General features: G+C 33.9%; 1 protein-coding gene across 2 annotated transcripts; it reads left to right on the forward strand.

The window, feature by feature from the left end:
* Positions 1 to 1151: 1151 nt before the first annotated feature.
* On the forward strand, positions 1152 to 15357 carry LOC106088780 (glutathione synthetase). Of its 2 annotated transcripts, XM_059367479.1 has the most exons (10): positions 1165 to 1251; positions 1330 to 1377; positions 1482 to 1728; positions 1812 to 2024; positions 8617 to 8801; positions 10097 to 10139; positions 10213 to 10338; positions 14285 to 14397; positions 14487 to 14871; positions 14938 to 15357. In XM_059367479.1, exons 3-10 carry the CDS (start codon positions 1579 to 1581, stop codon positions 15214 to 15216), a joined length of 1494 nt encoding a protein of 497 aa, XP_059223462.1. In that variant the 5' UTR covers positions 1165 to 1251; positions 1330 to 1377; positions 1482 to 1578; the 3' UTR covers positions 15217 to 15357. The 2 variants fall into 2 exon arrangements, with proteins under 2 accessions (XP_013109923.1, XP_059223462.1); XM_013254469.2 differs by lacking the exon at positions 8617 to 8801 and adding an exon at positions 9639 to 9772 and having other exon boundaries at positions 1152 to 1377.
* The last annotated feature ends 76 nt before the right edge of the window (positions 15358 to 15433 follow it).

A 15433-nucleotide genomic window follows, 5' to 3' on the forward strand; every position in this document is an offset into this window, starting at 1 on the left:
CCAGTGTGTATACGCGTGCTTACATCAGCAGAGAATATTCGAGAAAGAAGATAACAACAAAGAGAATGCAAACAACAATCTGACATCTTAATACCGTCAAACCTGATCGGTTGAGTGAAAGATGCTCGAGTGACACCACCTTGATTCTAGCGATAAACCTAAACCGGCATATGGGTGCCGGTGAGTGACTCTACGTCCCGATAAATATAGCTGTGGTTTTGTTTGCCAATTGCTGCGTAATATTAGGTGTGTTTTCGTACTTATCTAATCACAGTTTGCAGTAGAAATTTGCAACATGTTGTTTACAAAACTCCCCAAATGTTTTTCACTCTCACACTCTCTTTTATTGGAAAAAGGAAAAGTTTTCCGTTAATGTTTGAGCAAATTTTTGGATATTGTTGCGTAATGTTGCCATATCTTCTAAATTACCTTCAAGGCGTATGAAAAAATCAAATGTGTTAACAGGAGGCTTATTTTTTCTACGAGAAACCCACTCTAAGTTTTGTAAATAACGGTGATGAATTTTTTTGTTCACTTGAAAAGCCCAATAGAATACCAACCCTTACAAATGCAATGTTAGCGATATCCATCCAGTACAACATTGCATTGAACTGGATAGATATCGATAACACGTGACAACGAGGATAATAATAAATGATTAATCACGATTTGCACTATATAGTACTAAATAAAAAACAGCATTCCTTGTGTGTGTTGGCAAAACGTCTATCAGCTTGCTGGCAAGATTGTGGATTGCACCATATGATTTGTGGTTGTTGTACAAATGAGACCACCTTTAATTGTATCGCCATGAGCATTACTATGGCCCCATTATGCGCTGCCCCACCCATCGTATCCAGGCAGGTATGCAGCTCATAAAACCGCATTTACACTGCTCTTTAAATCCGGATTTAGTGGCTCGATTATCTGTTTTTTCCTTTATAAAATCAGCTGACGGGAGCCTTACATCCGGATTTAATGAGCAGTGTAAACGGGGTCTAAGCGAAATATTAATTAAAATTAAATAACAAAACAAAATCGCCAAACGACGATGAATTGATATCATACCCGATTATTTAATTATCGGGTATAATCGTACAATCGATTTGTCGAAAATCGTCATCTGTTTTTATTATTCGTCGATACGCCTGCCGCCTTTATTTGTTTGCTTTGGAAATAGCTGACATTTTAGAAGAAGAGTTAATGATTTATTGTTATTCTATTAGTTTGCTTGGGAATGTTGTGTGACAAGTTACGTCTAGAATAATAAATAAATGCTATTAAAATAAGCTTTCAAACGCCGTTTACTAATAATTCTGACTTCAACAGGTGTGAGCTAATGAAACGCATGTGATACAATTGTTATACATAGATAATGTGAGTAGATGGTAAAAATGATAAAAAAAACCTATAATTTACAGAAAATTAAAATTTAATTGCAAAATTGTTAAATCATGGTGATTATGTTCTTTTTATCATAGCGGAGTAATAAGTGTGCTCAACCTATCATTGAAGTGGGTACGAAGGTTATATACAAACTGGCATCAAAAGTTTTGATAAAAGTTAAAATTAATTAAGATGGCTGGTAATCCTACATTGGAAGAATGTGTGCAACTTCCCATAAAGGAAGAGCTGCTGATGGAAGTCACAGAAAAAGCTAAAGATTGGGCCATAATGCACGGAGCTGCAATGAGATCGAAAACAAATTTTAGTGCCGATTCATTAAATGTAAATAAATTATTTTTTTATTATGTTGATTCATTATTTTAGTCGTAATGATGAGTCTAAAAACAGTATATCTATTTTTTCAGTTTGCTCCCTTTCTCTTGACACCGTCATCTTTTCCGAGAAAGGAATTTGAAAAGGCCGTTGCTTTACAGACCATTATCAATCGACTTATGCATAATGTGGCTCATGATGAAGAATTTTTAACCACAACTTTGGCTGAAACCATTAAGGTTGATGAGTTCACAGGAAATCTTTTCAATATCTACAAAAAAGTTTTAGCAAGTGGATTTGGACAGGTACGTTTGTATGTTAAGAGATGCATTTAAAAGAGCCGCATTTTATATGCACAAGTCCATTACCTAATACGCATTACCAATTAAAAAACCCAAACACTGGAAAGGGTTTTGGACGATAATTTCTCACATTCGTCTCCAAATTTCCTTCGTTTTGTTGAGTTATACAAAGGAATGCTAAGATAAACGAAATCCGAACATAATAATTACATATAGAAACTAACAAACATATGACTTTGTTACTAGCTAACCTTCACCTAATGCTACATAACATAATTGCGAATGTTCACAAGCCAATATTCAATGACACTCAAGTCCTAGCATGCTTATTTCGATTTTGAAAACATATACACCGCCAAGTGATGGATAAAAAATATATTTTGTCTAAGAACGCCCGTCGAAAGGGGCCCATACTTCAATTCCAAAAATCTTAATTTTATAGTTTTAATGGATTTATGAATTGGTCTATGTTTAAAAATAAGAAATAGTATTGCTACTCATTTAAATTTTAAAATTTTTGGAAGCAATCAACTTATTTAATTTTTTTTCACCACTTGTCACTCGACTCACTCGCCAATTCATCGTAATCAGCAGTTTGCTCCCATTAAATAAGCTTCTAATTAAGTTACAATAATTGTATCAAGTGACAAGATTGTAGTGGTTTTTTGAATCACTTTAGTTATTCAGTTATTTTACTTGTGGCAATTTGGTCAGGAATTAGGAAAGGGGACCCATTTTTTACCCCTCTTCCTCATAAGAATTGTATTTTTTACAGTTTATACAACTGGAAAGACAGCACCTACAAACTATCGATGGTTTTTCTCTTCAGCGGTAACAACTGTTTGCTAAGTAATAATAATAATTATATTATTATAATAGTAATGATAAGGTAATACAAATTAGTGACTGTTATTTGCCAAACAAATTCTGTTATAATAGTTAGTTATTGAAGTAAATATAAAGTTGTTAAGTTCGGCAAGACCGAACTCTGGATACATATCACTTTGTATTTTATGTTTATGTTAAGGTACATATACTTATTTATATTCAAGTGGCTTTGTATTACATGTGTTGAAATAAATGAGACGAAATTATTGGATCTGAAAATGGGATATGCAGGGGGTTCTTATATAGTTTAATAGAGTTAGGTTCCATATTTATATGCAATAAGATCCTATCTCAACAAAGTTCCCTTACAAAACAGATAGACAATTTTTTAAGTAGTTCAGTAAAATTCAATTATATAGGAAAGTCCAAATGTCTCACAGTGTTCACAAATTCGGAATAACCCAGAGCCAATTTTTGAACATTTAAACTGTTCGTGATGTCGTAGAGAGTAGTGTAGGTATTTGAGGGCCAAATTCGGCGTCAGGTATTCTGGGCCCACCCCTCCCCCAAACGGACATGTAGGTCGATAGGGACAATATAGGACTTAAATGACAGTTCTTAGGGCAGTAGAGTGCGAATCTGATATTCAAATTTGCGTCAAATGATTGGGTTTGTCCCAAACGAACAAATCGGAAAATCTTTGGGAGAGGCGTAGGAACTTGGAGTCACCCCGCCCCAATAATGTTATTTAAGTCGATATGGACAATATGGGATAAAGATGAAATACGGTTTTTATTGAATAACTTTTGATATATTCACGATTGGCCATTAAAATTTGGTATTGGACGTCTACTAAAGTATATTTACGAAAATGAAGTATAATATTTTCGATATTTCCTGGGGTTTTTGTCGCTTACATAATTCTTCGCGGGCATGCTGGAAAGCCTTTTTTTCAACAAAATTACCGTTACATCATCAGGTAACATTAGGGTACAGAAGGCATTTTTTATCCGATTTTCTTGAAATTTAGCACAGTTGACTTTTGAGGCCTGGAGACAAAACATACTCAAATTGGTTGAAATCAGTTCAGATTTAGATATAGCTCCCATATATATGTTTAGAATAACATTGCAATATTTTGGTAATTTGTCAAGAAATTTTGCAAGCAAAATTTTTTTTGGCTTTTGAGGTTAATTATTTTAACCGACCTTCGTCAAATTTTGCACAATGACTTCTTATATTACTCCTAAAATGACTATAAAATTTGGGTTTAAATTAACATATAGCCCATACATATGTTTGTCCGATTTTATGGTATATTGCAATAAAATGGTCGTTTGTTCGCCCACCGAAACACAAAATGAATTAATCAAATTAATTTTTTAATTGAAACTGCTTTAATCACGAAAATGATAATGGCAATCACATTGAAAAGGTGATTATTAAAAATATATTCAATTAAAAAATTATTGAAAGTTATGGAAACTTCCAATTAATATTTTTTATTGATCCAATTAAAAAAAATTATTTGAATTTTCGTAATATCCAATTAATGTATTAAATTGATCAATTAAAAATGTAATTGAAAGTATCGGAAATATGCAAATGTTATATTGAAATTTTTCGGAAAACCGCTCTGTATAGGAAGCACCCTCAATTTCGGTGCGTCATGGTTTACATATGTGAAACTCCTGGAAAAAAAGGATTAAAATATTATAAGTAATTTTTTAATAGATCCAATTAAAAAAGTTATTGAAATTTCCGCAATATCCAATTAATCTTTTAATTGGATCAATTAAAAACGTAATTGAAAGTATTGAAAATGTGTCACTCGATTCGTTTGCCAATGAAAACCGCTGTTTTCTTCTATAAAATCAGCCGTTTCAAAATTTAATGGTGTAGGCCATTACTAAGTGTGTTAGTGTCCTCAAAAATTTTACTGGAGAAGTACGCGAACAGATCTATTGCATTATATTTTCATGTAGCCTATAACATACCCATCGTGTATAAGAAAGAGACAATCAGAGTTTTTAATGTTTTTAAAGTTATCGATAATCATATACCCATGTAATCGGAATAGAAGAAGACTCAAATAAACATTCACTTAATCACGCTTATACATAAAATTTTTTTTACGATTCAATTAAAAAAATAATTTGTTCAATAAATTTTTTAATTGAAAACTTCAAAGATCACGGTGGTAATTCAATCGCATGGCAGCCGTTTCCACGTACCGGAATAACCCGATGATGATGAGTCCAATTAAAAATGATTGATTCAAAAACATTTTTATTTTCTATTAAATTTTTAATTAAAAATTTTGTGTATGATTCTTTTATGGCACTTGAAATCCTTTCTAAATTTAATAGAAATCAGTTCACAATTACATATAGCTTCCACATGTATTGCCGTATTTTCACTTCTAAAGTATTTACGAACCCTTTTATTTACCAATCTCAAAATTTTGTACAATATTCTCATCTACCGTTGCGATTATGGCTTCGTTCGGTTTTCACTTTTAAGGTCTTACAATTTGCGGCCGATCTGCACAAAATTTAGAGAGAATTGATTATTTACATATAACCATACCTCTGGTATATTTCATCAAATTTTCCTATTGCTCCCATTACGAGTATGTATGCAACCTTCTGAACACCTTCATCAAGGTCCACCAAAATTAGTGCCAAATCCCATGGCAGCCGGTTGTACGTACCGGATTGACCCGATGGAATCCTTCATCCGCAAGGGCTGCCGCCTCGGTAAACAACACACTGCTACAACAATAACAAAATTGCTGCAGAATCAGATAAATACATCATATGGCATAATTAAAGCTTATTGTGTAGGTGTAAGGTATTATATCCCTTACCATTCCATACTTTTCCTTGGTTTTTATTTGCAAATATAAGCCGTAAAGGTATAACTTACGTTATAAGTAATCATTTTTCGCAAAACTTCTTAGATAAAAACAAACTTCTTATTAAAATAGTCAAATTATTTCATACTATGCAGGATTCATTAAATAAGGTTAAGCCAAACGATCAGCCGACATAAAATTTTTTTAGTTTTTGGCAGTACTTGGCATTGAGGATGTCAACTTGTTTTCTTTTTACATTAACTCTTTGTTATCGCTTTCCAGCGGCAGATTTGACATCCTTAATGATGTTAATGGGGCCTATCCACTTTACGTTTACACCGTTTACACTGTTCTTTAAATCCGGATTTAATGGCTCAATCATCTGTTTTCCCTTTATAAAATCAGCTGACGAGAGTTTAACCCAAATTGTTACTGGAAGTCGTTCGCGCACATTATTTGCTAGTAGAAGAGAGCCGGAGAGTGCGTGAAATCTAGCACATTTTTGAGTGTTTGGTAATTGAGAGCTTGCAAATTCCAACTGGAGGTTTTTTCCCAGCAAAAATTTGCAACATCGAACAGCTGTTTTGTAAAATTCAGATGTTTAATCCAAATAAAAAGCAAAACAGGGTAAAGACTGTTCTTGTTCTCCTGCAAATTTTTAATGGAAAAGTACGCGAACAGACCTTATATTAATATGGTTTGGATAGTTCTTTTTGTAGCCTATGCTTCCAAGGTCAGTTATTTAGGCTGGCATTTACCACAGGGGTTACTACCAAACCAATGGTTGTTTATCTTATTTATTAGATTTATTTATTAATTAAATCGCCATTTGGTTTAATTCAAACAATTTCCTTAAATAACTTTTCAAATAAAAAAACACCAGTCATAGAAAAACATCACCTCCAAAATTTCAGACAAATCGAGCAATTATTGCCCCCTACGGAGGCTCAAAAAGTCAAACTAGGAAGTCGGTTTATATGGTAGCTATATCAGGCTATATACCGATTTAGACCATACATGGTACAGTTGTTGGAAGTCATACCAAAACGATATATGCAAAATTTCAACCATATTGAATAAGAATTGCGCCCTCTAGAAGCCCATGAAGTCTAATCGGGAAATCGGTTTATATAGCGGCTATATCATGATATGGACTGATTTAGCCCATACCTGGCAAATTTGTTGGAAATCAAATTAAAACACTTCATGCAAAATTTCGGTCAAATCGGATAAAAATTGCGCCCTCTAGAAGTCTATGAAGTCTAATCGGGAGATCGGTTTATATGGCGGCTATATCAGGATATGAACTCATTTTGACGATAATTGACAAAGTTTTGGAAATCAAAAAAAAAAAAAAAACACTTCATGCAAAATTTCAGCCAAATTCGATAGGAATTACGCCCTCTGGGGGCTCAAGAAGTCTAATCGGGAGATCGGTTTATGGCGGCTATATTTGGTTATGGACTGATTTAGACTATACTTGGCACAGTTATTGGGAGTCATACCAGAACACTTCATGCAAAATTTCAGCCAAATCGGATAAGAATTGATCCCTCTGGAAGCTGTAGAAGTCAAGACCCAAGGTCGGTTTATTTGGCAGCTATATCAGGTTATCAACCGATTTAGCCCATACTTGTCGGTTGTCGGAAGTGGTACCAAAACTCTGGTGGAGGGTATATAAATATTATGAGCAACAGTGTTTTCTCATTTAGACTATTTTTGTCAAAGCTCATAACATTGGTGATTGACTGGGTAATTCGTCGAAGAATACTGCTGATAAAGGGATGATATTCCAGAAATTGCAGTCCACCCGGTTACCCTTGTGACCAAATTTTTGAAAACATTTTTTGATTAAAAACCAACTGGTGATTTTATTAATAAATAAATCAACTAGTTGGAGAAACATTGGTTTGGTAGTTACCCCTGTGGTAAATGCCAGCCAAAAATAAATGATCTGACTGACTCCAAAAAGGAACTATAGAAAAAAACAGATCAACAAAAAAGAGAAAACAAAAATGAAACGTGGGTACAACGATGTTAACTTGCATATGCAACAAGAAACCTTATGCAGTCTCTTCACAAATAGTGGAGCTGTATGAAAACCAAGAATGGTTCCAATTTATTACTGTCAACTTTCTTTGAAGTTATGACCAACAAAGTTTTTAATTTAGACTATTTTTGTCTAAGCTCAAAACATTGATGATTGGCTGGGTAATATGTCGAAGAAGGGATGAAATCCAAGAAACTGGAGTCCGCCCGGTTAACCTTTCGACCAAATTTTTGAAAACATTTTTTTGATTTAAAACCAATTGGTGATTTTTTTTTAAAAATAAAACCACCCATGGTGGTCAACTAACAAATAAGTTAGACAAGCATTGATTTGTAAGTTAGCCCTGTAGTAAATGCCAGCCAAAAATAACTGATGTTCAACACATAGACTCCAAAAAGAACTATGAGAAAAAACAGACTAACAAAAAAACGAAAAAACAGAAAAATTAAATTGTATTTTCAAATATTCGCTAATTGTTATAGTTTTTTTCACCTGTTTCTTGATCAAATATAATCAACAATTATTGTTTATTTGTTTCTTTAGCCGGAAACAATTAGGTGCTAATAATAAGTTCTCCAAATAACGTTTGTAAAGAGACCAGGAAATTGGGATTATTTTATCATACACACATTGTCATAGTATAATGTTTGAGAAAATATTAACAAAAACATTTAATAAATACACTTGACGTCGTTCATTTAGTTGCACAAATGAAATTGAGACAACACGAAGTTCCCTTAAAAAATATATGTCTTCCTTCCCCGTAAATAAGATAACATATATTACATGCTATATACATATATATTTTTTTATTTTCTTTTTTTTTTCATATATATATGTCATAAAAAAAACTAAAATAGCGCTTATCGTTGGGTATTTTACGAAGTGATTTGATGTTGGAATCAAGATGTAAAGACTTAATTAATGAAAATGGAAACAAAGAGAATGAAAAACCCTGTGCCTACTGTTGCTGGAAGCAAGTCGAAATTAATACAATCGCATCTGGTTTTGGTCATTTAGGACCAATCAGTAGAGCAATACAAAGGTGCCAAAAATATATGAATACTATACTCTTCCAATTCGATAATGTTATATCTGTTCGAATTCTAACTAGATCCATAAATACATATGTACTTAAAACATTGATTGCATAGTATTGTAGATATGTACCTGTGTACATATGTCATGGTATAATGGATAATAAACTCTTAACCGGCTTTAAATACAATAATTAAGTTTAATTAGCTTTGTTGTTTGTTTTTGTTTGTTTTTATCCGCTAATTGGAGACTTTTTTCAATAAATTTACTTCATCGAAGTTCTGTCTATTTCATATTTTCTTTTATAAATAATTTCTAATATGCTTCTGTTGAAAAGTATTTTAACTTAGGTTTGCCTTTTTCCAAAATTAATGCTTTGTATTGAATTGAATGCATGCTCCTGTGTTCTCATATAAAATAATCTCTCTATAAAAATATATATAAATATTATGTAGGTATAAGCTATTAAATTTATTTGTGGCATACAGTTTGGCCAGGGATTCTTTTTCGCAAAAATTTCTAAATGTGCTGCGGGGTAGCAGTGGTGGTGTTTCGTTTAACTACCACACATGATAATCGATAAATACTCAGTGAGCCAAGTTAAAGAATATTCTTTGTTGCTTTTTCTAATGCCTACTCCATGCATTTTAACAACCAACAATAGCTAGCTACACATTCATCAGTCATTTCGATTTATTATGCTTATCAATTATGGTAACCAAAAAACATAATACACAAATGTCTGCGTCTACTCATTGATTATTTGATCAATTTGCTATGGACATCTTATCATTCCTTTGTTTATATGTTTGTTTTTTTCTCTTCGTTATGCCTACAATTACAGGATCTTTCCCTTGGAATCTTACGTTCCGATTATCTGGCTCATGTCTTTGCTGAAAATGCTATTAAACAAGTCGAAATCAACACCATTGCCTCTAGCTTCGGTGGCATATCCACACACATGTTGCCTCTGCAGAGGTATTATTCAAAAACTATTTCTATTATAAATTTTAATAAATCATTGCATTAAATATTAGCTCATCTTTTCTTTGAGTAATTGTGCGAAAAGAATTGCCATCTGTAAATAAGTTGTAGTTTTTCTTCTTTATTTTAAGCTCTAACCTCCAGCTTTGTTTTTGTTTCGTATCGTAACATTTTACAACTACTAGCCATAATTTTGTAAACAACTTTGTAGTATTTGTTTGTGCATGTCACACCTAGTTAAGTGTTTCTTAAATGTCTTTAGCTTAATATTGAAAAAAAAAACAACTAAAACAAAATTAATTATTTTCCCCCCTATAGCTTTGTTCTAAGTGAACTCGACTGTGCGGAGAAGATCAAAAATGTAAGTTTTTCGCACTGTTAAAATGCATTTATTTTTTTTTCATATACATTTGAATTATAATTTACTATTTCAGATGCCTGATAATCAAGCTCTGGCCGGAATTTGTAATGGCATGGTTCGAGCTTGGGAAATATATAACAATCCCAAAGCTGTTATAATGTTTATAATTGAGGATGTTACCTATAATATTTGTGATCAGGTGAGTTGTGACAAATAAAAACGTAGTTCAGACCTACCCTTTGCCATCTTCCACCATGAATTCTATGGGAATGTTTTACAAGTTGCCCAAAAAAGGTCCTTCTTTTCGCATTCTTATTAAGGTACTGTCCGATTTATATATATGTATCCCAATGATAAAAAACTTTTTTATGCTTGTGTAGGATATGTTTGCCGTTGAGCGACACTTCTTTTTTTACACGACAGTGGTAAGAATGTCTCTCAACATCAGTCAGGGATGGGAGAATGGGTTGAGGATTGGAGCAGCTCGTACGATCGCGGTATAATCGAGGCGGCGAAAGGAAACCTGGAAGGAAGGGAAGAGGTTTCCGATCGGATTCTTGAAATGAACCTTGAAGTCGGAACCCTAGTATTGCCATCTGGAAAATCTTTTTACACGGATGGTTCAAAGCTAGAGGACAGTGTAGGCCGGGGGTCTACATTGAGAACCCAGGGACTGAGATCTCTTTTAGACTGCCTGACCATAATACGGTAACCCGAGGACGTCGAGTGTGAACATCTTTACCGACAGTAAAATTGCCATAAGAGCAATAACAACCAGGACGGACGGAGGTCACGAACAGTCTTGCAGTGTAAGAAGTAGATTAACGCCTTCTCTGAGGATGGTTGCCGGGCCATAACGGAGTAAGGGGAAATGAAAGGGCAGACGATTTGGCGGTTAAGGTCAGAGGACTGCCGTCAATAAACTTGGTTAACTCGAAGCCTTACGTGTCGACGCAGTCCGAGTTAAGGGAGTGGGCGACGAATGCGCATGCAACATTGTGGAACAGCGAAACGCTCGGTAGGACGGCGAAAATCCTATAGGGGGGATCCAGATCGTGAGAAGACGAGGCTATTACTAAAAGGAAGTAAGAAGGAGGTCAGTATAGCTATTGTTAGCATAACGGGACACATAGGACTACGAGCTCATTTATGTAAAATCGGTGCGGCAAGTGATAGCATGTGTAGGACATGCGGGGAAGATGTTGAGATGTTGGAGCACTTCCTTTGTCATTGCCCGGCTTTCGCGTCTAACAGATACCGGCACTTAGGTGGAGACACAATACCAGACATGAAACAACTTAGTGGAGTGGTATTGAAAACAAATAAGGATTTTGTAAGTAGCACAGGATTCCTAACATAAAATTTTCTTTTTAGGGGTTACTTTATAGTTTTTAGGGCGCACAACAAGCCGATTACAGGCTTAGGTGTATGTCAATAGTGGCATGGGGCGGATTAATATCTGCACCCTCTTTTCAACCTAACCTAACCTTAGTCAGGGCATAACCACGGCGAACATTTTTGCTAATGTTCTCGGAAAGTTTCGAACCCATACATTAAGCGTCATATGCGATCATATAATTTAGACATAAATTCAGGTCCATTACAAGTGTTGCCAGTATCTCCCCAAATTAGGAATTTATTATCGAAAATGGGGACGACATTTTCGACTTGGGGACTTGGGAAATTAATGGGTATTCGGAGCAAAAAGTGGGGAATTTTGTATTTTATCTTTACTTTTTTTAGTAATTTTTGATAAACATGTAGATAAAATAAGACACATTTTAGACCAAGGGTATTTTATTTTAGTACTGTTATGAAAATCACGACTAAACGATTATTATCTGTTATGGAATGATCTCGATAACTATCCAGAACAACTTTGCACTGAAATTCTATCCAGAACATGTGAACTGCACTGCATAGGGCAAAAATACAAAAAAAACCCAATTGTACCAATGCGAAATGATGTCCCTGTTTTTTTAACAACACAGTGCAAAGTACATGTTATCGACATGCATGCTATCGATAACTTTATATCTAATTCATCGTTGGTGGTTTGACCGTCAGTAAAAAATGATATGACGTTTATTTTTGTCTAAGAAATGGATTCTAGTAACCAAAAACATTTAATAAAAAGCGATTCATATTAGTTTGGGGCTTTTTGGGGACAGAAGATTCGAAATATGGGGATAATGGACGGACAATTTTTGGCAACATTGTTCATAACAGGATTCACCTAATAACGTTAAGCTAAGCGATCAGTCGGCGTACAATTTTTTAATTTTCGTTATAAAGCTCAGTACACAACTCTAGTGAGAATTTCGTTTGCGTTCGATGGCGACAAATCTTATTCACAAAAGTTAATGTAGATTTGAAATAGGGTTATTTGAAATAGGGTTATTGCGGATTTTTCATATAGTCGGCGTTGACAAATTTTTTCACAGCTTGCGACTATGTAATTGCGTTCTTTCTTCTGTCAGTTATCAGCTGCTACTTTTAGCTTGCTTTAGAAAAAAAGTGTAAAAAAAGTATATTTGATTAAAGTTTATTCTAAGTTTTATTAAAAATGCATTTATTTTCTTTTAAAAAATCCGCAATTACTTTTTGGGCAACCCAATAGTTTAGGTTTAGGTTGAATGAGTAGCCAACTAGAAAAAGGTGAGTTCACTCGGTGGCCAGTCTACCTGCGATGGAAAGGAGAAAGCTGTTTTTCTGCAGTTTATGATTGTCTTTCTTTATAATTATTTTATATTGTCACTCACATTTTCTAAATAATTTTCTTCTGAATCACACATCCATTTTGGCTGTCTCCACCGTTGTCAACGATTTTTTTGGCCTTTTTTCACGAAAACATTTCATACAGGCTTTTTTAACTTTTAAAACTGTTTTAACTTTTAAAACTGTTTTAACATTGATTTTTTTTCGCAAAAAACTTTAAATTTGCTGAATTCGCCACTGCCATTATTCAACTGAACCGTTTATTTAGTTTATGTTTTTGACATTTTCTCTTTTTGTCTTTCGTTGTACCGTTATATTAAGAGAGAACAGTTGAGTGTTACAATATCGTTTGAGAAACCAGAGTGTATTGACCGTATTCTATTCTGCTTTCGGAATAGTCGCTGAAATTTTTAAGTGTTTGACAGCAAACAAATGTTTTTGTTTCCATACTAAAACACGTTTTCTTATCTGCATTTACTTTTTCTCCATTTAATTTATTTTTTCGCAAATTGAAACCAATTATATTTTATTGGTTTCAATTTGCGAAAAATGATGCTGCAATGAATTCAAACGTTGCCACTTTGATTATTTTTGTCATTTTCCTCACTATAAGCAGAGTACCACTTTTCCGCCCATTTTTAGCCAATCCCTTTACTAATGCTGGCTACATTTGTAAGGTATCCTGCCATGTTAAAACTTCTCTACCAAGTGGTGTCGCTATGCGGCACGTCGTTCGGACTCGGCATAAAAAAGGAGGCCCTTTGTCATTGAGTTTAAACTTTATTCGGTCTGCACTCATTGATGTGAGATAAGAATTCCCTGTCCCTTAATGGAATATTCATAAGAAATTTAGTAGTAAGAGACAGAGGACAATGAGACATTGAGTCTTAGCTAATGAGATAGTATTTAGTAGTATTTTTGGCCTTTAGAACATTTGGTAGGTTTTGTTCGGGTTTGATTGATTTTTTTTTAAATTTTGGTAGCAAATAATTTTCTTGAGTGGCAACACTGGTTTCAAGTAAGCAACATTTGCCAAGTTTGTGCTTACTAAACATCGCTCGTACATATAAAACGTTATGTTACATGGGAACTATTGTGAATGATAGCTAGCTGATGTAAATCCTTTTATGCAATGTTTATATTTTGACTTATTTTGCTTATTTTCTTTTGAAAAATAATACGATTATGGGTTTAATCTATACGATATGTGTTTGTGAATAGATAACAAATACTTTTACTTGTAGACTCGTTTTACGGTCAAGCAAAGCATATCGGGCCAAATAGTTTTACATAAATCAAATAATCCATTTAAATGAATAAATTCATTTTGGTTTATAAATAATGACCCGTCGTTCTGATTAGAAATTCTTTAGCGTTATTATTTAAAGATTATCCTTAATTTTACATATATTTATTGCTATTTGTAGCGGTTCCATGAATTCTATATACGTGAAAAATACCCTCATATTAAAGTGGTAAGACGTACTCTTACTGAGGTTCATGATGCTGGAAAGCTTGGTTTAGAGAAGCAATTAGTTGTGTAAGTACAAACGAAATTATGAAGAAATTGCTATTAGTTTTTTAATAAATGTATTACTCTTTATATATACTTTTTTCTATCATTAAAAGTGGTGACCTTGAAGTAGCTGTAATATATTTCCGAGCTGGCTACGAACCTGGTCATTATCATTCTCATAAGGAATGGGATGCTCGCTATTTAATGGAAAGTTCAAAAGCAATTAAATGTCCCTCAATTCACTACCATTTGGCTGGCACCAAAAAAGTTCAACAAGCTTTAGCTCAACCTGAAATGCTGGAACGATTTATTAGTGATCCCGAAGAAATTAAAGCCATTGGTAAAATTTTCACCGGCCTCTATTCATTGGAAGATAATGATGTTGGAAATAATACTTACGAAATGGCTTTAAAAGAACCCGAACGTTTTGTTTTAAAACCTCAGCGTGAAGGTGGCGGTAACAATGTCTACGGTTTGGATATACCAGATGTGCTGAGAGTAAGTTTGTGTTGGTGCTAGTTGTGCGACGACAACATTTATAAGTTTTTTTCTTTATTTCTGTAGAAAATGTCCCGAGTTGAGCGATCGGCTTGGATTTTAATGGACCTTATTAAACCGCCCATATCAAAAGGTTATATGATCAGACCCGGAGGTCAAATGCCTCCTTCTGTTGTTGACGTGGTTTCAGAATTGGGCATATTCGGTGTTGTTATTGGAGATGTCGATAACATTATATGCAATTATCAAGCAGGTCATATGCTGCGAACCAAAGTAGCAACTGCCAATGAAGGTGGCGTTGCTGCTGGATTGGGTGCTTTGGATAGCCCCTATTTGGTTGACTAAAACTACTTAATTACATAGTATCGCTTAAAGCCTTTGTTATTTTTTATATATACATACCTATATAAAATATGAATTTTTACACAAAGTATATATGTACATACATAATGCAATAAACTAACAAAACATTTATATTAAATATAATTTATGTTTGTTGTTATCTTTAAAAGAAAGTTGAACACTTATAACAACAGGTGCTTCCTTCTTAGATATAACCCAG

Source organism: Stomoxys calcitrans, chromosome 4 (genome assembly GCF_963082655.1).
Source record: "Stomoxys calcitrans chromosome 4, idStoCalc2.1, whole genome shotgun sequence".
In the NCBI taxonomy this organism is placed as follows: domain Eukaryota; kingdom Metazoa; phylum Arthropoda; class Insecta; order Diptera; family Muscidae; genus Stomoxys; species Stomoxys calcitrans.